The sequence below is a fragment of the Pseudoliparis swirei genome, chromosome 13 (assembly GCF_029220125.1).
Source record: "Pseudoliparis swirei isolate HS2019 ecotype Mariana Trench chromosome 13, NWPU_hadal_v1, whole genome shotgun sequence".
Lineage (NCBI taxonomy): Eukaryota > Metazoa > Chordata > Actinopteri > Perciformes > Liparidae > Pseudoliparis > Pseudoliparis swirei.
The window spans coordinates 4,102,253-4,124,550 of NC_079400.1; the positions used below are offsets into that span (position 1 = coordinate 4,102,253).

General features: G+C 41.8%; 2 protein-coding genes across 5 annotated transcripts; both read left to right on the forward strand.

Annotated features, from left to right (window-relative positions):
• The first annotated feature begins 1,831 nt into the window (after positions 1-1,831).
• LOC130203935 (integrin beta-3-like) lies at positions 1,832-19,410 on the forward strand. The gene is made up of 16 exons (XM_056430398.1): positions 1,832-2,039; positions 2,594-2,679; positions 3,369-3,573; positions 3,725-3,977; positions 5,240-5,402; positions 5,623-5,784; positions 5,939-6,034; positions 7,333-7,422; positions 8,473-8,607; positions 9,869-10,313; positions 13,228-13,326; positions 16,780-16,891; positions 17,950-18,224; positions 18,699-18,816; positions 19,209-19,262; positions 19,380-19,410. The coding sequence occupies exons 1-16, from the start codon at positions 1,967-1,969 to the stop codon at positions 19,408-19,410; spliced, it is 2,397 nt and encodes a 798-aa protein (XP_056286373.1). The 5' UTR covers positions 1,832-1,966.
• On the forward strand, positions 16,125-21,966 carry LOC130204037 (uncharacterized). 4 transcript variants are annotated; one of them, XM_056430522.1, is made up of 8 exons: positions 16,125-16,891; positions 17,849-18,350; positions 18,453-18,524; positions 18,662-19,262; positions 19,380-19,490; positions 19,699-19,773; positions 19,893-20,579; positions 20,719-21,966. In XM_056430522.1, exons 5-8 carry the CDS (start codon positions 19,439-19,441, stop codon positions 21,783-21,785), a joined length of 1,881 nt encoding a protein of 626 aa, XP_056286497.1. In that variant the 5' UTR covers positions 16,125-16,891; positions 17,849-18,350; positions 18,453-18,524; positions 18,662-19,262; positions 19,380-19,438; the 3' UTR covers positions 21,786-21,966. The 4 variants fall into 4 exon arrangements, with proteins under 4 accessions (XP_056286497.1, XP_056286498.1, XP_056286496.1 ...); XM_056430523.1 differs by lacking the exon at positions 16,125-16,891 and having other exon boundaries at positions 17,715-18,350; positions 18,662-18,880; positions 19,209-19,262; XM_056430521.1 differs by lacking the exon at positions 16,125-16,891 and having other exon boundaries at positions 17,715-18,350.
• Positions 21,967-22,298: the final 332 nt, after the last annotated feature.

Genomic DNA, 22,298 nt, shown 5'->3' on the forward strand with positions numbered 1-22,298 from the left:
ACTTTGTCATTATTGGTTGTTGTGTGTAGAATGTTGAGGAAAATTATGAATTTAATCCATTTTGGAATAAGGCTGGAACATAACAAAATGTGGAAAAAGTGAAGCGCTGTGAATACTTTCCGGATCCACTGTATGTGTGTATATATATATATATATATATGTGTGTGTATATATATATGTATACATATATGTGTGTATATATATATATATATATATAGGTGTGTGTGTATATATATATGTGTGTGTGTATATATATGTATGTATACATATATGTGTGTATATATATATTATATATATATGTGTGTGTATATATATATATGTGTGTGTATATATATGTATACATATATGTGTGTATATATATATGTGTGTATATATATATGTATAAATATATATGTGTATTTATATATATATGTGTGTGTGTATATATATGTGTATATATATGTGTGTATATATATATATGTGTTTATATATACAGTATAATATATAAATGCATATATATACTGTATTTAATTCGTTTTTTATTCATTTCATTTGTTTTATATTATTTCTTTTTTTCATTTTAGAATTAAGCCATTCTGTGAATCGGCCAAACCTCCCTTCCCAGGGGGGGTGTGAGGGATTCTTATGGCAGAGACACACGAGGTGACTCAAACCGAACCCCCCCCACACCTGCAGAAGGTGTAGGCGATTCTACACCCGGGAAAGTTTAGGAAATTTGCCTACAAACCCCCCACGTGTGTGGGCAATGGCCGACACTCAGGGGAGCGCAGGCAAATCCCTAGAACGTTCTCCTACTGCCTTCTACGGGACTCACAGATCCGCCCCACTCCTTTCAAAGAAGGAGCAGTGCCGCCTGCTAGAAATCACTCGTATTACATAGTCTGATTCGCTGCTCCGTGACGTCACAGGCGACTTCAAAGCACAGAACCAGTTAGAACTGGTGGGTTGAGTGACGTCACGATGCTCGCTTCAAAGACGTCTCGATGGTAGTTCCGATGCGATATATCTTTGGCCACAAGTCTTTGGGGGCGCTGTCCCCCCCCTGGACACGAGGCAAAGAGACCCGTATGTTCCCCTTTGAGTGAGAGACGACCAGTGTTGCCAGGTCCGCGGTTCTCCCGCGGAATTGGGCTACTTTTGAAGTGTTGCCGCGGGTTGAATTTTTTGTCCTCTGGTTCGGGTAGACCTATTTTGCATGCAAATTACATGAATATCTTTAAATAAAAATCCATATCTTAAATGAAATAATTTATTTATACCCAAATCCTACCAAACTGACTCCAGATCAGCACGTACACACATGGACATGGGACACGCCCACATACACACACTTTAAAAGCAGTGTATATGGTTTGGCACGGGCATATTTTGAGTTCTGATATTGGGCTGGTTTTTGGGTTGGTTTTGATTGGCCATTGGGCTGGTTTTGTCACACAGACCTGGGGGGGGGGATGTGTCGGCGCGTATCACGGCAGAGCGATGCGCGTTATGGGAGCGGCGGCGCTGGGCTTAGCCCAGAAGAGTGAAGCAGCGACATTTTTAGATATAGAAACACTCTCAGACAGCAGCTTGCTGTTACGTGCGCCTGCTGCCAGCCTGACTCCGCTGTTTTGGGTGAATGACGTCACGTGCGACCTGGAGGTGTTAACCACTTGTGTGCCAAATCTTTTTTTAAATTTATTTTGTTATTAACATTCGGGGCTAATTAAAAAACATCCGGGGCTTTAGTGCTCAGCAACATGTCGGCTGTATGTCACGTGGTCGTTTGGATGCATGCGCTCTTCCCGCCCACTTTATTTACTAGTATGCTAATGAGAGCGGTGCATGCGGGAGGAGGGGAGTGGGTGGCGTTAAGACCGTTTACTCTATTTGGAGTTGCAGATGAAGAAGGTTTTTTTTTCCTGGTGTTCTTGTACTTCCACCACAGCTCGTTGGCCAGCTCCGTCCTCAGAGAGCGCGCGCCAGGATGGCTGCTCTCCCGGCGCGAGGGATGTTATGGATGTGTGTGTTAGTCTGTACAGGGATAACGGGAGTGTGCGGTGAGTGCTCCTTTTGGGTTCTGCTGTTGTTGTTTTCATGTATGAGTTTTTTTTTGTTGACCGTGTAGCAAATAATATGTTGTCGAGGAAGACGTGAGGCAAGTTCTCAACTCTATAAGACTCAAGTTGACCAGGACAGAATATTCATGTCAACTTTAAGGTGTCAGATTGGCTTCTTTTTTTGTATGCACTTGAGGAATTACATTACATTTCATTTAGCTGATACTTTTATGAAAAGCGACCGCACCTGATTGAAAGATGGACCTGCTAACCACTGACCCGTTACATATGAATAATTGTGCTTGTTATGACTGAAGGAATGGACATATGTGTAGAAGCTATTTTTTTTAACCATTACAAAACTCTCTATTGACCTGTTCTCTCTGATCTTCATGTTTTTACTGTGCTATAAACCTAAAATCTGATGCCAAATCCAAAAGTCAAGTTTCTTATAGAATTATTCACGACAAAATACAACAGGTAACCATAAAGGGAAGATCATCGTTAAAGAACGGCTGTACATTTGGATAAGCTAATGCATCTTTTGGTTACAGGTTCAATTGTCTGCACCTCCAGAGGAGCCAGCACATGCAAGCAATGTCTGGCTGTGCACCCCAGCTGTGCGTGGTGCCTCCAGGAGGTGGGTTTCTTTTCCACTTCATTTCTTTAGAGCAATGAGCCTTCTGCTGGCCGGGCCGGTGCAGGGCGCCACAGATCTCCTCAAAGGTCACGTAGTCTGGTTGAGAAGTTTTAAACTGAGAACATCAAATAGGCTCAGGTGAAAACAAAGTCAAATCTAGATTTATTTGATTTAGACACAGTGTCTGCACTTGTGTGACCTCATGCGGATAGAGTCGTATTCTCTGGTTCAAACTAATAAATGCAATGATTTCATATCGTAAAACTTGGAGTCAACATACTGAACTTACTTAAAGTGTTCTCAAAATGACTTGTACCAGAGTACTCTGCTTTATTGCTGATACTTATTTATATACAGAAGCATGGTTGAACTATCAGACTGTGTTCAGATAGGATGGGCATTTTAATTCAATGTGGATATTTTCCTTTAAGTCCCAAGTTGGAGAGACGTTGGAGGGCTTCTTCAGTCCAGGACATTTGTTTTATACACACATGATGTTGGGCTTTTTGGGTACTTGCTCATTACAGTTTAGCCTTTCAACTAATAAAAAAACCTGCTTCATTACGGATGATAATTCTTTCAATAAATTAGCATTTTATTCAATTGCTCACATTAAAACACTTCCAAAGCAGCGAAAAGGTTGCTGGGAATTGCTTCTCTGTATAAAATGTAAATGCCTCCTCTGCCAGGACTTCGGCCAGGGCGTTGCCAGTTCTTCCCGCTGTGATCTGAAGAGTAACCTGGTGGCAGCGGGCTGTGCTCCGTCAGCTGTGGAGTCTCCGACCAGCAAACTGCACGTGATCGAGGACCGGCCCCTCAGCAACAAGGCAGCGGGGGCCACACAAGACGCCACTCAGATAAAGCCCCAGAAACTACACATCACCCTCCGGCCAGGTAGGGTTTACCACCCGAGTTTGTGGTTGTTGTGTCTCGCATACTGAAGCAGATATTTAGAGGGGAGCTACAGACTGAAGCTACAATAGAAGTTATAAGTAACATCAATCGCATCTGTTTAAAAAAAGAGTCATTTCTGTATCCTTCCAAGATGATGCGAAGCGCTTCACAGTGAGGGTGCGTCAGGTGGAGGACTACCCTGTGGATCTCTACTACCTCATGGATCTCTCTTACTCCATGAACGATGATCTCTTCCGCCTGAGGACGCTGGGCAAAGGCCTGGCCGAGGCCATGAACCGCACCACCAGCAACCTCCGCATGGGCTTTGGGGCTTTTGTGGACAAGCCGCTCTCCCCTTACATGTACATCTCCCCCAAAGAGGCCGTGAACAACCCTTGCTTCAGGTAAGTGACACGTTTTAACCCTCCTGTTACCTTAGGGTCAATTTGACCCCATTCAATGTTTAACGTCGGTGTTCTTTCGGGTCAATTTGACCCCAGGCTGTTTTTCACTGTGTCAAACATAAGAAATATCAACTTTTTTATATATTTAAAGGGCTATTTAGGTAGTCAACAAACAAACATAAAGTACCTCACACTTAAACTTGGAAAACAATATTAATTCTAATAATTTTCTGGAGGTTTTAATTGCTGGGGTAAAATTGACCCCGAGGGTAAAATATGATAGTAAATGTAAAGGTAACAGGAGGGTTAAACAGCTTCATCCAGTCTCTGCACCGTCGTGTATTGTTAAACCAGCATGGACAAAACAGCAAGCCTCCTTAACCTGTTTCCGTGTCTGAATGTAAGTACCCAAACCCGAATCCAGATCTCTTCGTAATGGAACGTTTGTTTTAGTGGCTGCATTCCGACAATGTGTCACATTCCGAATAGGTACCCATTGCTGTTGATTTCAGCGGTTGTTTATGTCTGCATTGGGGAATAGCTTCAGAATGCAGATGATGTCATTTTGCTTACGACACCTTTAAACACAGCATTGTACACTCCGGGTCACAGCACTTGTTAAAGGCTTACTGTTAGTGCTCGGTCAGCTGCTCTGAATCAGCCCTGGGAGTGAGAACGTCCCAATGCGCACCGCCGTGACTCCAGCCAAAAGCTCCTCGGAGGCTGATTTGATGGTTTCAGGTCTCTTGGGGTCAATTTCTCTAACATGATACACACAGCTCCAGGAATGTTAAGATAAAAGACAAAAGACAAGCGGAGAATACAAAAATTGAGACAAAGAGGGGTCTACTTTTAAACAAAATGCAACTCTTTGGTAAAACCAACATCTGCTCAGAACCGAAACATTTACGACGAACAGGAGAAATCGCTTTGAAGTCTGTCGTGATGTAGGTCATACCACATGCTCTGGACTTTGAAATATCCACATCCAGATGCGACACTTTGAATATTTTCCAACAACTTTTAGACTATCAACGTAGATGTTGAACATCAACCTGTTATCGCTATGTTAGCGTTGTCTCAAAGAGCTTCGAGCATGGCTGCAGACTCTGAAGGTTCTTAAAGGTCATATCAGTAAAAATGAAAAGCTGTCATGTTAAAATGTCCCCTGGGATGAAAACTACAAATATGACACAAAAAACGCGACGCAGTGTAATCGGGAAATCAAATCCCTGATCCCTGGATCTCTGTTTCATTGACAGCATCAACACCACATGCCTGCCTCAGTTTGGCTACAAACACGTTCTGTCCCTGACGGAGGAGGTGGGCCGCTTCACGGAGGAAGTGAAGAAGCAGATGGTGTCCAGGAACCGAGATGCCCCGGAGGGAGGCTTTGATGCCATCATCCAGGCTGCTGTGTGCGAGGTGGAGCCACTCACTCACTTTCTCACACACACACACACAATCTGAGTTAGTTTGACAATCTGTGTGTCTTTTCTCAACAATTCCAAAAGAAGAAAAATAAGCTGACACAATTAAAAGAGAAGTTAATCCAAAAGAGCTGCGCTGCTTTGGATGAGAGTCCACCAACAAATGTAGTTTGAGCTTCCTCCTTTTTGCTGTTTCATGGTCGGATGGGAGCTAGGAGGAGATCGGCTGGCGCCCCGGTGCATCCCACCTTCTCATCTTCACCTCGGACGCGAAGACTCACGTGGCTCTCGATGGCCGTCTGGCTGGCATCGTGCAGCCCAACGACGGGCGGTGCCACCTCAACTCTGAGAACATGTACAGCATGTCGACCACCATGGTGAGCGTGCGCTCTGCATCTGTGTTTGATGCAGCGAGATTGCGATGGAGAATCGGAGCCAGTGAAACCCTTTGTTCAAATGAATTAAAGGAGAAACACATTTCATTGTTTATGCGTGCAAGTGCTAACCACAGCGTCCGCTTCGGCCCCACAGGATTATCCCTCTTTAGCTCTGATCACAGAGAAGATGTCGGAAAACAACATAAATCTCATCTTTGCTGTGACCAACCCTGTGGTTCCTCTGTACCAGGTCAGACACTCACTGAGCTCATGCAGCATGCTCCTCTAAGAAAACGAAGAAAACGTTTTCAACTGAAATTGAGAGGATGGCATCCCCCACTCGGTAATAACACACTGCAGTTTAAGTCCTGCAAACCTCACTGCTTTTAAAACTGACATTCTTGGATCCCGCTTTGGAAAGAATGGAAACTCAAAAGGAATGACCATAATGCGCAGTTCAGACACAGGAAAGATACAAACTCAGTGTGGAAACACCGTTACAACTACAGGAAATACATACACTACCGTTCAAAAGTTTGGGGTCATCCAGACAATTTCGTGTCTTGCATGAAAACTCACTTTTATTTATCAAATGAATTGAAAATTGAATAGAAAATATAGTCAAGACATTGACAAGGTTAGAAATAATGATTAATATTTGAAGTATTAATTTTGTTCTTCAAACTTCAAGCTCAAAGGAAGGCCAGTTGTATATCTTATATCACCAGCATAACTGTTTTCAGCTGTGCTAGCATAATTGTACAAGGGTTTTCTAATCAGATATTAGTCTTCTAAGGCGATTAGCAAACACAATGTACCATTAGAACACTGGAGTGATAGTTGATGGAAATGGGCCTCTATACACCTCTGGAGATATTTCATTAGAAACCAGACGTTTCCACCTAGAATAGTCATTTACCACATTAACAATGTATAGTGTGTATTTCTGATTAATGTTATCTTTATTGAAAAAACTGCTTTTCTTTGAAAAATAAAGACATTTCTAAGTGACCCCAAACTTTTGAACGGTAGTGTATATATCGTTCTTGTTCGTAAAGGAAAACAAATTCAAGAGCACGGCGTGAGTCAGTGTGCGACACACATCTGCTTTCAGGGCGTTTGCGTTCAACTGTAATCGTTTGTAACAACTCTCACAACGATCCCAGAGCATGAGACCAATGAAACCAGTGTGACATAAGGGACGAGGAACTGCTGCAAGCGTCCCTGTTTGTGCTTTTGAACTAGATAACAAAGAAACAAGTGGAAACAATGTTGACATTTTTCCACGAAAAAAGCATTTATCTAAATTTTATTATCAGCAAACAACCATTTATATTTTAAATGTACTGTCTATGTGACATGAGCAGGTTTTACATTTTGGACCTGTTTAAATGGGCATTGGATTACATTTTTACAATATTTTACAATAGTTGGCAGGTATTAAGGCGTGTAGTTTATATATATTTGTAACTGATGAAACATCAATTATTGTTAATGGCTTATTGATAGTTTCCCTGACATCAGTCATCCAGCCTGTCTGTCTTCCAGAACTACAGTGAGCTGATTCCTGGCACCACAGTAGGAACACTGTCCAACGACTCTGGCAATGTGATCCAGCTCATCCTGAAGGCCTACGCTGTAAGTCACACACCACACACACACACACACACACACACACACACACACACACACACACACACACACACATATTTTAGACGAGACAGTGTTTCGGGCGATGACGTGTCTTTGCTGACACAAACCCACAGTGTCTGAGTCATACATGCGGTCGAGCCCAAGGACGTGTGAAGCTGACCAAATGTGGGAGACTCCTGGCTGTTTCATTACCTTCGCATTGAAAATGCGGAAGGTTGTGTTTTGATCGCCGCGTATTTATTTGTATGCGTGTTATTCGCCTAACTCAAAAAGTATTAAACCGAATCGCATGAAATTTGGTGGGATGATTGGTTATTATCCGGGGACCATTTGATTAGATTTTGGGATCGATCGGGTCAAAGGTCAAGGTCATGAAAAAGGTCAAAATCTTCTTGAATCGCATCGAATTTGGTGGGATGATTGGTTATTATCCGGGGACCATTTGATTAGATTTTGGGATCGATCCCAAATCTTCTTGAATCGCATGAAATTTGGTGGGATGTTTGGTTATTATCCGGGGACCATTTGATTAGATTTTGGGATCAATCGGGTCAAAGGTCAAGGTCATGGAAAGGTCAAAATATTCTTTTTACCATAGCACGGTCAATTGTTATCCAATTGGCATGCAACTAATGCCAAAATGTTCATAATTCAATGCCCAATCTTGTGATATGCGAAGGTATGCGCTCTACCAAGTGCCCATTCTAGTTGTTTATGTTTTATTTGGGTTTTCCATGCAAAGAACAAGTGAATTTAACACAACACATATTTGAGGTGTTATCCCAACTTTGATGTGTGTACAGATCTACACACTAACATGTAAATATATGCACGTCTATGTCATTAATGTATGGGCTTACTATTAGAGCAAGGAATTAAGTAAAGTGGACGAAGATAGGAGACAAAAATAATTTGAATGGGCTTGTAATAAAAGCGTTAAAACCTAACATTCGTTCAGGCGCCGTGTTGATAGTCTATACACTCATCCTTCCATGTCTCTGTGTTTCTTGTGTTTTGCTGCATCGGTGTTGCCAGAAAATTCGTTCCAAGGTTGAGCTGGAGCTTCACGGCGTCCCGGAGGAGCTGTCCCTGTCCTTCAACGCCACCTGTCTGAACGGAGAGCTCATCCCCGGCCTCAAGTCCTGCTCTGGGCTCAAGATAGGAGACACGGTCAGTCCGGGGGAGAGTGAACTTTTGACCCACATGTTATGGCTTGAATTTAGAAATAAGTCTGACTTAGTTCAAACGTAGAGGGATTTTACCTTCGTACATTGTTTCATTTGAAGGATTTTCACCGACCTGAAGAAATTAAAATATGTCATATTTCACAAGAAAACCCAAATTAGTGTTGTGAACTGAACAGAGACTCACCTTTTCAAGACACATATTTGATGAGATGAATCCACTGGAGTTTCTTTGTTCCAGGAGATTTGTAGAAATCATCTCAACATCCTGCAACATGTCTGGATAAGACGGATTGCTGTTGAGTAAAAATTAAACAATATTTTGTAAAAGTACCAATTATTTTGTTGCATAGTGAAATGATTTAATTAAATGTTTAATAATTATTTTTTTCAGCTGCAATAGGCCAGATGGGTTAGGACATTTGCACAGTATAATAACGGTATTATCAACTCATACAAACTGTTTCACCCCCGTCCAACATGTCCTATCTCTAATGGACATTATCCTGTCTTGATGGCCAAAATAACATTTTACTTAGTTCCATATACTATTTTTCGCCTTCTTTATTTGCCTCTTTCCATTTCCCCTTTGCCTGCCAACGACATGTCTTTAAAGTAGGATGTTTAACATGTCCTCGTGTTGTCAAAGCACATGATGGAAAAAGGTGAATCACCCCCGTGTCTGAGCTTGGCTTTCTTAAATGAGGATTTCTTGTCTTTTCGTCATTATTTTTGCCAACTCTGCTCAAGAGGTCTCAGCCTTCTCCTTTCATGTTTGCATTTCTTCTTTAACACAGCTTCTTTGGCTCTATTCCTCGTTCTCCGCTCACTCCAGGTGACATTTTTTGGCCTCTACACATTTCTTTCTCTCTGCCTCAGCCCCTCTTATTTTTGCCATATATGGCCGTCTCTCCAGATGTTGTAACTGCCGACTTTTGGACATTTACCAGATTTGGATGCAGTGCTCTATGAACAATTACTTTGACTAAACACACATGGAGGCATTCCCTGCGTCAGGTCTTGGTGCTGTTTCCACCTACGGGGATTAGAGACATTGCTCACAATATCAGCGAAAATTAGATGAGCAATAACAGAACCCTTAAGGTGCTCTTATATTTTATATGATCCACTATAAAGCAAAATGTGGTTTTAGAATCTTGATGAAGAACAATAAAAAAAGACAGGACTCTAAACATGTTTGAATCAAATACTTTATTTTTTTCGATCCACTGCCTCCTCTCATGCAGGTCTCTTTCAGCGTGGAGGCCAGAGCTCGAGGTTGCCCCAAACAGAAGAAGAAAACCTTCATCATCAAGCCGGTGGGCTTCAAGGATTCCCTCTCCGTCACCGTCAACTTTGAGTGCGACTGCAAGTGCCAGACCAAGGCCCAGCCCAATAGCCCCAAGTGTAACCAAGGCAACGGCACCTACGAGTGCGGCATTTGCCTGTGCCACCCGGGTCGCTTAGGGCCTCACTGCGAGTGTGCGGAGGGTGACTATGACCCCACGGAGCAGGACCGCTGCAGCGGGCCCGAAGGCTCTGGAGGACCGCAGTCGGCCATCTGCAGCGGCCGCGGTGACTGTGTGTGCGGCCAGTGTGTGTGCCACAGCAGCGACTTTGGGAAAGTCTGGGGGAAGCTGTGTGAGTGTGACGACTTCAACTGCCTGCGCTACAAGGGGGAGCTGTGCTCGGGTAAGATCTTATGAGCTTCTCTGAGAATGAACCTGCCTGAGTATCTTAACAATAGGATGATTAGAAAGTTGACAGAAATGGAATTGACAACAAGTGCTGCAAATAATTATTATTTGTCATTCTTGATCAATTAGGCGTTTCTGATTAATTGATAGTTTTGTCGACACAATGTTTGAAAATAGTGAAAAATGGCCTTTTCAATCAAGAGTCCAAGCTGACATCTCCAAATGTCTTGTTTAGTCAAACCAACGCTCTAAAATGTAAATATATTTCGACTCTTCTCCGTCTTTTACCATTTTATTTAATATATTTATGCTGTGGACCGTTGATTGGATGGAACAAGGAAATGGAGAAGATAACTTGAGGAAGAAGCAACTTTTGATGGGAATTATCGGATCCAAAACTTGTGAAGAAATTCTGGGAAATATGCGTATTCATGTCATGAGTGTGATATATCAGACTGATACAACTCTGACAGTCCAACATATGCTGGAGCTAGCGGACGATTAGCTTAGTTTAGCATTATGACTGTAAACAGGGAAAAGAGATCGTCTGAAGGGAACACAATATGCCTGTCACACCTTAAAAACACACTCAATAACACATTAGTTCTTGTCTATTTAATCCGCTAAACTGCTGATGGATGTACATTCATATTGAACAGACAGACATGAAGGTGGTGTTATTTTCTCATCTAACTGAAAGCCAATAAGCGTATTTGGCAAAATGTTAAACTTCATTGCTTTATTTTTACATCGCACACAACGCAAATGTGTGCAAAGTTGACGGAGGTCCACTGACAGTCGTGAACATTGTGTGTGTCTGTGGTGTGTGAGTTTCAAAGCATTTCTGCACCTTTCACTGACTTGCCACCCACCTCATCTGGGAAGAATTACATACAATAACAACCCTCCCCTCTGCCCGGGACATGGTCTCCATTCACAATAAACATGTGTGTGTGAGTGTAAGCCAGTGGCGGGCCATGCATTTTCTACCAAGGCCTTCAATGCCGTCTTATATATATATATACATATATATATACAGGGTTAGGGTTATATGTGTATATATATATATATATATACAGGACTGTCTCAGAAAATTAGAATATTGTGATAAAGTTCTTTATTTTCAAATGTATTACAAATCAACTGAAATATTGCAAGCTTTTATTCTTTAATATTGCTGATTATGGCTTACAGCTTAAAAACTCTAAAATCCTATCTCATAAAATTTTAATATTTCCTCAGACCAAGTAACCACAAAGATTTATAACAGCTGAGTGTTTGTCAAGGCTCAGGAAACCCTTGCAGGTGTTTCGTGTTAATTAGACAATTCAAGTGATTTGTTTAATACCCTACTAGTATACTTTTTCATGATATTCTAATATTTAGAGATAGGATATTTGAGTTTTCTTAAGCTGTGCCATAATCAGCAATAAATCAGAATAAAGGCTTGCAATATTTCAGTTGATTTGTAATGAATCAGAATGCATGACATTTTTGTTTTTTTAATTGCATTACAGAAAATAAAGAACTTCATCACAATATTCTAATTTTCTGAGACAGTCCTGTATATATGTGTGTATTTATATCGATGTATGTATTCTATCTCTGTGTATACATGAAAAAGTGAGAAGATGTAGTATTTAAACTAATAATGAGAATTCGAAAGCATACCGTATATATACCGTGTTAATATTTGTTAATTGCAAAAGTGTTGGCACATACGGCCTCGATTCATGACATCATCAGATCTCATATACCACTCCCCCCCCCCTGTCCGCTCCCCCCACTGCTGCTCTCACCCAGACATTTTTTTATATTCCCCAAAGCCCCTCCATTAACATGAAAATACCTTTCTGCTTGCTCATTGGCCAGTGTGGTGTAATACGAGCTAAAAATAAATCCATGTTTGGTCAAAAAAGGGCCACGTGGGAGAGAGCTGGAAATATTCTGTGTGTTTTGTCTTGAAATACCATGTTCAATCCAAGGAACATGGTCTAAGTTCTTCCCCTACAGAATAGTGCAATTAAAAGCCAGCGGTCCTGTGGTCAAGCAGTAATTGCCATTTGCTCAGGGATCAATCATCCTTTATTCAGTCTGACTGTTCCAAGTGGCTTCCTGTCTGTGTTTATCTGAGTTTTGTTTTGCAGTGATAGGCCACAGAGTGTTGTGCATTGTCACTCTCTTGCATACACACATCACACATCCGAGGAAAAACAACAAACCAATGTGCAGAAATACACTCACTCACCCTGAATCATGCATTCAAATATAACAGCTCCCAGACACCACAGACACACAATGAAATGGGGTTTAAGTCTCTAAGTTGCAGAAGCATGACTTACCACTTCTGCTTTCCACTGGCGTGCAGGACATAAGACACATTTTTTAATTAAAAAATTTGTTGAATTAAGATTTGAAAGGCAAAGCAAAGTTAGCTATTGCTCAAGATAAAGAGAAACCATGTAAGTATGACACAGGCTTGTGGTATATTCACTCATACGCCTTTAACAAGTCACTGCCAGGCATTACAAACTGACAATGACCAACCAATTGATGTTCAAACCCACAACACTTTTTTTTAAATTCTACGAACTCAAGTTCCCAAAATGTCCAAAGATGTGGAAGTGTGTGAAATTTTTTTTTTAATGGAATAACAAAGCCATAAACACATGGAACTCATTTTAGGCATCAAACTTGCACAACAACTGAAATTATAATCATGTCAAGCCTTTCTCCATCTGTCCCAACTCCAACCGCACCCTGGTTTTTTACACAGAATTTCACGTGGTCACATTGTCCTCCTCTTCTTTATTGTTTCTTGACTTACTCTTTTGCTGTTTTACATCATAAACCGACTGTATGTGTGTGGAAATGTTATAGTAGCTCCTCTATCCTTCCTGCCCTCCTAGGCCACGGCGTCTGTAACTGTGGATTCTGCCAGTGTGCCCCAGACTGGCAGGGGGAGAACTGTAACTGCTCCAGACGTACCGACACCTGCATGTCCAACTGTTCAAAAAAACAATACATCTTTTTATTCCTTTATTATATTTCATTTTTATTAAATAACCTCATTTTAGGCCTGGGACATAAAAATAATAATAATTCCTATTGTAGATTCAAGAGTCTACAATCATGCTCTTATTATCTGTGCTGTTTTGAGATAAATGCTAATATCGGCATGCTAACGATAATGCTGACAGGCCGATGTTTGCATTGTGTTTACCATATTCGCCCTCTTAGTTACGTTAGCTTATTAGCACAGAACATAAAGACTAATGGGAATGTGATTAGTGTGGCAGCTTATCTGGTCATAAACCAAAGGGTTGACGATCCAATAGTTGTTGAGACTTTCAGATGAAAAGTCAGAGAATCACTAAAGTTATTCGGATACGTCCGACTGGAACGTGAAAATATAAAAAAAATTCAAAGCAATCCATCCCATAGTTACCACGAAATATATGTAACAAAATGTCCAGAAGAAACACAAATGTCATCCTCCTGGTGACGCTAGAACAAAAGATCAAAGGGTCATCAAAGTGAGCAGGTTTCATCCTTTGGGGGAAATGTGTAAATATGAACCTTTTTGTGATCACTGTTTTTTATCATCAGAGGATTATTATCAGATCTGGGAGGTCAAAAAAGTTTAAATTTGTCGTAATCATTGAGGATATTTCCAGAGCTATTTACATATTGTTCACCAGGTTTAGTTTCTCTGTGTTCGAGCCTCTTTAAAAGTAACATAGTAATGGTCTCCATGTAAAAAGTGAGTCACTTGTTAGGCGTCTGTCGTCGTCGATGCCTCAACATGGAATATCTCACTGTCAATGATATTCCGGTTTAAACATTTAATTGTGGAAAAATCCACACAAATCAATCTGCTTGGCCATCTGGAACGTTTCAGCGGACTTGTTCGTTTGTGAAGCTGCACATCTGTGTGTGTGTGTGTGTGTGTGGGCAAACATGTACAAGCAGATTGGCCTTTGCTTCAGACGCCTAAGGGCAGTAATTTATCCCCCGGCTAAATTCAGAATGAGCAGAGTGATCGTCTTTGTTTTTATTTCACAGTGACGTAAGAGTGTGTGTTTGCCGGAGGTTTTTCCAGCTCGGTGCGGTGTTCATTTAGACAAGAACTTAACATTTGGTTTTAGTCTCGGTCGCCTGCTGACAATAGTAGTTGGTTGAAAGTCACATTGTCGTCTTTCTGCTTTGTTTCGGGACTCCGTTTAAAATTTAGTCGATGTTTCAGTCAGAATTTATCATGATGCAATGGGTTTTGCTGAAAGATATTTCTCCTGGCTATAAAAGGAGAAATGAGAAGTAAACAGACTTTTAGAGGTTACCTAGGTCTCTCTGTTAAAAAAGCAGCTCTTATAAAGATGCAAAAAAACAGTGTTGTGAAAATTATTTTTTTGAAAAGCTCAACACAACAAATATGGACTTAAACTGAATATTTTTGTTTGATAAAACCGTTTTGGGAGTTATTTTTTATTGTAAATCAATTCTGACTTTTTGACGTGCATTGGAGTTGGAGTAAATGTTTGGATCACACAATACGGAAACAATCGAACTCTGCAAATGGTTTGATGTTCACTACTCAGGCTGTAACCGGTGCAGCAGCTCCACGTGTGTGCCGAGGAGGATGTTATTCTTTTTATAGCCTGCCAATCAATTGTTTTTAAGCTTAATCAAACACAGACAGAATGCCACATGTTTCTCATTTGTCCGGTAGATTAAAAAAAATCCTTCTGAGTGGCTAATGAGACAAAAAAATCAAATGTGTTTTATTGGGTTTTTTCCATTCATGTTTAATGATCATCAGGGTAACACGAACAGAGATTTTACCATGATTTTTGTTACTATATATTTTTTATTGCTATTGTTAATCATGAAATGACATAAATTGGCCTCTGCAATGAATTAACCTATTTATTATTTGTTATGTTTCATTCCAAAGCCAAAGAAAGAACTGCAGAACCACCGATCAAACCCAGATGATGTTCGTCAGGGAACATCTGGATGGATCATTCATTATGTCTGAAAAGTAATAATCAACATACACTACCATTCAAAAGTTTAGGGTCACTTAGAAATGTCTTTATTTTTCAAAGAAAAGCACTGTTTTTTCAATAAAGATAACATTAATCAAAAATACACACTATACATTGTTAATGTGGTAAATGACTATTCTAGGTGGAAACGTCTGGTTTCTAATGAAATATCTCCATAGGTGTATAGAGGCCCATTTCCATCAACTATCACTCCAGTGTTCTAATGGTACATTGTGTTTGCTAATCGCCTTAGAAGACTAATATCTGATTAGAAAACCCTTGTGCAATTATGTTAGCACAGCTGAAAACAGTTATGCTGGTGATATAAGCTCTACAACTGGCCTTCCTTTGAGCTTGAGGTTTGGAGAACAAAATTAATACTTCAAATATTAATCATTATTTCTAACCTTGTCAATGTCTTGACTATATTTTCGGTTCAATTTTCAATTCATTTGATAAATAAAAGTGAGTTTTCATGGAAGACATGAAATTGTCTGGATGACCCCAAACTTTTGAACGGTAGTGTATGTATTGATAATGGAGAAACTTGCTATAGTTGCAGTTCAACATTCCAACTCTTACCAAGTATTATTTCTCATTTGGGATGTGTCGACTCTACAGTTTATTTATGATAGTCATTACAGGTAATCATTGCACAGCATGGTGGAAATGCCCAAACGGACCCCATATTTGATCAAATATAGGATATTGTGTTTTTGTTACAAGAGGAAGAAATAAAATAAGCAGGTGCCAGCTGTGTTAAAGTTAAGTCAGACAGTCGGCATCCATATTGTTTGTTATTGATGATCATTTTACATATTTCAGGTGCTCATGCTCTCTGTAGTCGAGCTGCTTGCAAACCGAACGCTGTCGACAAGTGTCTCTTCAACGAAGTCTCTAAGGCCAGGTCAAGAACAGGGAAACTCTATAACACCAACTGGTTTGGTTTCCATGTAGTTCATTCTATATACAAAAGTTGTTCACAACAAAAGACTGAATTTACATATTTGGAACAAACTGTGATTTTCATTCTCATTGTAACCAGTCAGGCCCTCCAGTATGGGATTAGTTTGCTCCTGTTTGAATCTGCAAGAGTTCCACCATAGTAAAAATCCAATTTCAGAAACATATGCCTTTATTTACGTTGCGTGTGTGCCATATGCATGAGCTGCATTTTGTTTTGTGTACGTGTGCTTTCACTCGTCTTGACTCCACAAATAATAAAAATAAATAAATATACACTTTTATTAATCCCCAAGGGGAAATTAGTTCTCTGCATTTAACCCATCCTTAGTTATTAAGGAGCAGTGGGCTGCGGTGACTCTTTAGCTAAACGGCCCTAAACAGCTTCCCATTCATTCTCTATGGCGGTGTCTAAAATCGCCGATGTAATATATCTCTGGCCACTCGCAGCTCAGTGGCGCTGTTTTCAGAGTGAAGCTCCTCCCGCTCCTCCGTCTCATTCGGTCTCTGCTGTGAGAAGGACAGACTGCATGTACGGAGCTCTCCACCGTTGCATCCAACAGTAAGTCGTTCTAACTTATTACAATGAACTAACATGTAATGATAATTAGTCTTGACAGTCTCTTGTTCGCGCTGTAAAGATGGTTGTGTTTTTTCAGTTTGGTTTCTCCGTGTATGTGACTTTCTTGCGCTGTTGAAACGGGAAGTTAACGCGACATCATTAAATAAATAATGCTGTCGGAATGACCATATCAATACAGTGGATATGACGTTACATGACCATATCAATACTGTGGATATTACGTTACATACACGCTGTGAAGGAACGGTAAACTGTAAACAGGGAGTCACGGAGTTTCTCTTTTTATTGTCTCCCGTAACTTCACTAAACGCGCACTTCTCCTCGTTTAACGTTACTGATGAAGCTTTACTTTAACATATCACGTATATTAACTGCTCCACATGTATTACACTCAACTAATAAAGGTGTAATTATAGATTAAACGACCAGCAGCATATTAAAACAGTAGTGAGTAATTGTAACTTTTACTTTTATTTATTTTTTAATGCAGGACCACCATGTGGTGGTATTAATATTTCTATTTTTACTGAAGTAGAAGTTCTGTATACTTTCTCCACCACTGTTAAAACAGAGAACAGCAGAATGTGATACGGTGTTTATATAAAAGTATACTCATAGTCTGATGCAGATATTTTTGGGATGGTCACAAGGGAATGGAGATCATTTCTTGATAAGACCCTTCACACTTCATTGTTACTTGAGTCACATGACTGGGGGGGGGGGGGGGGGGAGTTCACCTCCATGTACTTTTCCACAAGATGTTCAGGGCACAGGAGATGGGGGGGGGGGGTAGCCTGCCTGCCTGCCTGCCACTGACATGTAAATAGTGTGCCTCAACAAAGGACTTAAGGTTCAGAAACTATATTGTTTGGAAACAATGCCTGTCTATAGCGTATTAATATACTTACTAATATACTCTACTCTTTTTCATAACAGGAGAGATGAGCAGACATGTGTTTTACCCTGGGAGAATGGCTGTTTCATTCCTTCCGCTGGCTTCTGGAGAATGACATTTGATACACCATCTACCTCATCAGGAACCAGCAAAGAGAGGAAGCTGCAGGAGTGTTCATGGCAGCGGGGCACAACAAGGACAGCCTCCTGTCCTTTCTCAACTATTCCCTCATGTTTGGAGGAATCCAGTCTCTCCTCAACTATGAGGAACACAAGCCAGTTGTGACAGCAGCAGCATCGGAGGATGATCAGCTGGTGGGTTTTGGGACTCGTGCCTACAGCACCTGGCGAGAGGTCTGGGAGAGCAGGGAGGACAGCTATGCATCCTTCATCCTGAAGAAGAAGAACTGCACTGCAGGCACAAAGATGCATAAGCTTCAACTCTACCTGAAGAAGAAGCTGCAGCCACCCACTGTCTCCCCTCTGATGTCACACACCTCACCTGTGATGTCACACGCCTCACCTGCTCCTGCTGAAGCCATTGGTGAGTCTGGTGTCTTGTCAGGGATCTAGATGCAAGTCATACAAGCGCAAATGCAAGAAGATATTTCTTTCTTTCTTTCTAACTTGTTTGTTTGCATCACAGTGATGGATGAAGATGAAGAGCTGGAGAGGATGATGCTGAGCATCTCTCCTTCAAAGCAACATGTGCAGAGCTGTGAGTATACATGTGCTCTCTTTTATTTCTTTGTTTCCCCTCCCTGAAGATTCACAATCGTTTACAGTTCAGACGATTTGCTATTAATCCTGTATTCTATTCAGCATATTTGATATTGTTTTGTGTGTGATTTATAGTTGTTTCTGCATCTTCGTCATCCTCCTCATCTGCCAGACGACGAGAAAGAGGTCTTTAACCCAGAGCACCGTGCTGCCGACCGACACAACTGGGACCATGAGTTCCTCTCCCACATGCAGCAGGACTCGTCTGGTGTCGACCGTGTTCTGGTCCTGTTTGTCTTTTGGTGTTCCACCTGTTGTCCTCGTGACTATGAAGGGACTCCGGTCCTGATGAGGGTACGTATCCATCTTTGTTTTCTGATGTGCATGAAAAGAAACTGCTGTGCTCCTAACACCTGTTGGCATGTGTTTGCTGTGTGTTTGAAGTCAAGGTGCTTCCCCTGCCTAGGTGACATAGTGATGACTGGCTCCTGAATATTAACCCATTGCAACATGAACACATGTGTATGAATGAAATATACTCTGTACGTAATAATGTTAGAAACAGTCTGATTGGATTTGGCTGAACAAAGCAGGTGAAGTAAAGATACATTCTGCCTTTACTAACAGCAGTTTTTGTGTACTGTCAAAGTATAAATAACAAACAAAGGTTTTTCCGTTGCAGTACCATCTGCTACACAGGCAGCACCAGCCAAGGCTCAGGGTCCACCAGGAGATGGTAAATGGATCAACATTGTGCACATTCACTGAAACATGATCTGTCCTGAGTCCACTGTGCTCATCTTAGTTCTAAACCATGAATTGATTCTTGTTGTTTGATCCTTCTCTCTTGCAGCTCCTGCATCTCCATCTGTGAAGAGACCTGAGCCCATTCCCCAGGAGCTCGTGTGTCTGATGCCAGAAGCAACACGTCATCCGTCAGCAGAGCCGACTGTCACACTTCCTGGTGTGTAGTACTTTACCTTTAGTTGCATCCTACACATATACACATGTAGTGTACATCAAAGCCGTTGTTTATTCTTTAAAAACGTTATGGTTGTATACTAGATACTGCTGCAGCTCGCTGAGTTTCACCAACTACAGCGTAGATGTCATGTTACATTCTGGCTTCATCTTGTCAACAATAATAATAACATGTTCAATGTTCTCTTCAGTGTCAGAGGAGCTCCTGATTTCTCCCGAGACGTCTGCAGAGCCCGGTCAACTGCCAACTCCACAGAGAGGGCAAAGTCAGTATTTTAATGCTTTTATTTTATTTGGTTGTGTACATTTTAAAAAGATGAAATAAAGTCACACCTAAAATCATTCTAATTTCTCTTTTACTACGTCTTTATTCTCATCTGACCAGGTGAGCCATTCCCCAGGCCAATAGCCGTCCCCACCGGTCCTCCTCCACAGCTTCCTGGCTACGACCATGACGTCAGCCAGTGGAACTGTTCACAGCAGCAGAGGATCTGGATAAAGACGGAGCTGGAAGCTATGGGTCTCTGGCCAGGATCCATTCCTGTGTGGATCCCCATCAGAGGCACATCCCAGCAGGAGGGATATCACTTCCACCAGGCTCAGTGGGTGACTGGAACACGAGTTTCCCCTGAGCTGTTTCAAGCTCAGGGGATGACTGGGGTGGCCCGGTGGAATTACCAGCGCCTGGTGGACTTGAAGCAGCCGGGCGTTCACCTCCCAGCCGTCTTTGATCCTGCATTGATGGCCCAGCTCAACGCAGCCTCCGAACGGGTGTTGGGACAGATGAAGTATCCAGCATTTCATCTCTCTAGCACCGACACTGGAGAGAAGTTTGGCCTGCAGTACGTTGAGCCTGGTTGCCGCCCAGTTCCTGTGGACTGGGACAAGCACAGGACCAAGTCGGACTCTGCCCCCCCGGCCCTGAATCCACCTCCTCAAAGCAGCGTGCCTACTGTCCAGTCATCCTCACCCTTCATGGCACCACAGAAGCTGTTCCAGTTTCCTCCACGCCCTCCTGTGGATTCTGCTGCTGTCAAACCAGACGTGACTCCCGGGCCTCCGACAGATCCAGGTAACATCAAACACACAGGCATAGTAATGGACCAGACTTTAGTTAATAGGAACTGAATTTTAATCATATTCATTTTCAGGAGGTTTCCCCTTCTGTAGATCTGAATAACTTATTGTATCCTTTGTCTTTGTCTTCGTAGAAACATGTCGGCCGTCTCTGCCGCTGCTGTCCTCGCCGACTGCCGCTCGCACTGGACCTGTGAAGACAGGGGGGAGAGTGTTTGTGTTGGACCACAAGCGGTGGCCGGCCCCCATGAAGGCAACTATTGACAACCTGCTCAATAAACACCGTGGCATGAAGGACATGCTCAAGCTAGTGGACCAGGACTATGCTGCTCTAGTTCACAACTCTTGCACAGATCCAAACAGCATGCTCCACCCAACAACTAAACACCACATCTTGCAATATGTCAAACACCTTTGCAAGTTACTGAACACCAGCTCGTCTTTAAACACCAGCCCCGAAAAACTGCAAGAGCGGCAGGAACTCTGGCACGCTCTGACAAAGGGCAGCGAGACGACCCGGGTGCCGGTTGTAACAATGCCTGTTGCAGTCGTGAACCCACCTCCACCTAGTCAGACCCTCACTAGAGCCTCTATTGAGCAAATTGTTCAAAATCTAATCGAAAAACAACAACAGCATCAGCAGCAACAACAACAACAACAACAACCAGTGGCTTCAAAGAAGCAGACAAAAACGTGCCTTTCCTGTGGTCAGCCGAAGTCCAAGTATGAGAATGATGGTTCCTCCATCCACTTCCTCTACCAGCAGGGCCCCGTCAGATACTTTTACTGCTCCACTAAAGTTTTTAAAACTTATGGTGCTGAGGGTTTGACGAACCCAAAAATGCCATTTAATGACTTTGCAGGAACACAGTTCTTTCAGCAGGAACTGTCTGCCACAAAGAAAAGGGTGGAGGAGAGAGGCCAGCAGAAGAGGAAGAGGACTGAATCCCAGCACACAGAACCCCAGAACACTGGTCCAAGGTGTCGCTTTTGTGGGATGGGACTGAAGCAGGGCCCAAACAGTCCTCATATTCACACCGGGTTCCCGGGGGTAGCAGGGAAGTACGTTTATTGTCCTGCCAAAGTACTTTCCCTGTACAGAGACCAGGGCATGGAGAAGGAGATGACGTGGAGAGAGTTCCAGGCGTCTGCCTTCTATGAGACGGAAAAAAACAGATGGGCCGTTGCCAAGAGAAACTAAGAGAGATGGGCAGTGTTTTCTCATGTATATATCTTTTCTTATTTTAAGAATTACATTCTTTTATTCTATAAATTATATTTGTTTTACTATTTTTATTGTTTTTATTGTTTGTGTGACCTTGCACTATGGGCTGTGTGTTCAATATTTACTGTCCCTGTTGTGAATAAATATATTTCATGGACTAATGTCTACATGTGTCATTAATATGTGAATCATTATAGTAAACAGTCAAGACATATTTAATTTAAGTAATTGCAATTCAAATGTTTATGAGATGAAAACTAATATGTTATATATTGGTTATAAATAAATAAGTCAAGTACTGATATAATCTGTCTGCCACTGGGATAAAGTGACACTCCAAAAATAGCAAAGTAGGAACCACTTTTCTTGATAAACAGCCCAACTGAGTCTCGAACCCGCATCCAAACGTGGCTTTTCAGGACATTGGACAGCGTAGATAATACTGCAATTTCATTGGCTGTCAGTGAGTTCCCACTATCCACGTCTTGC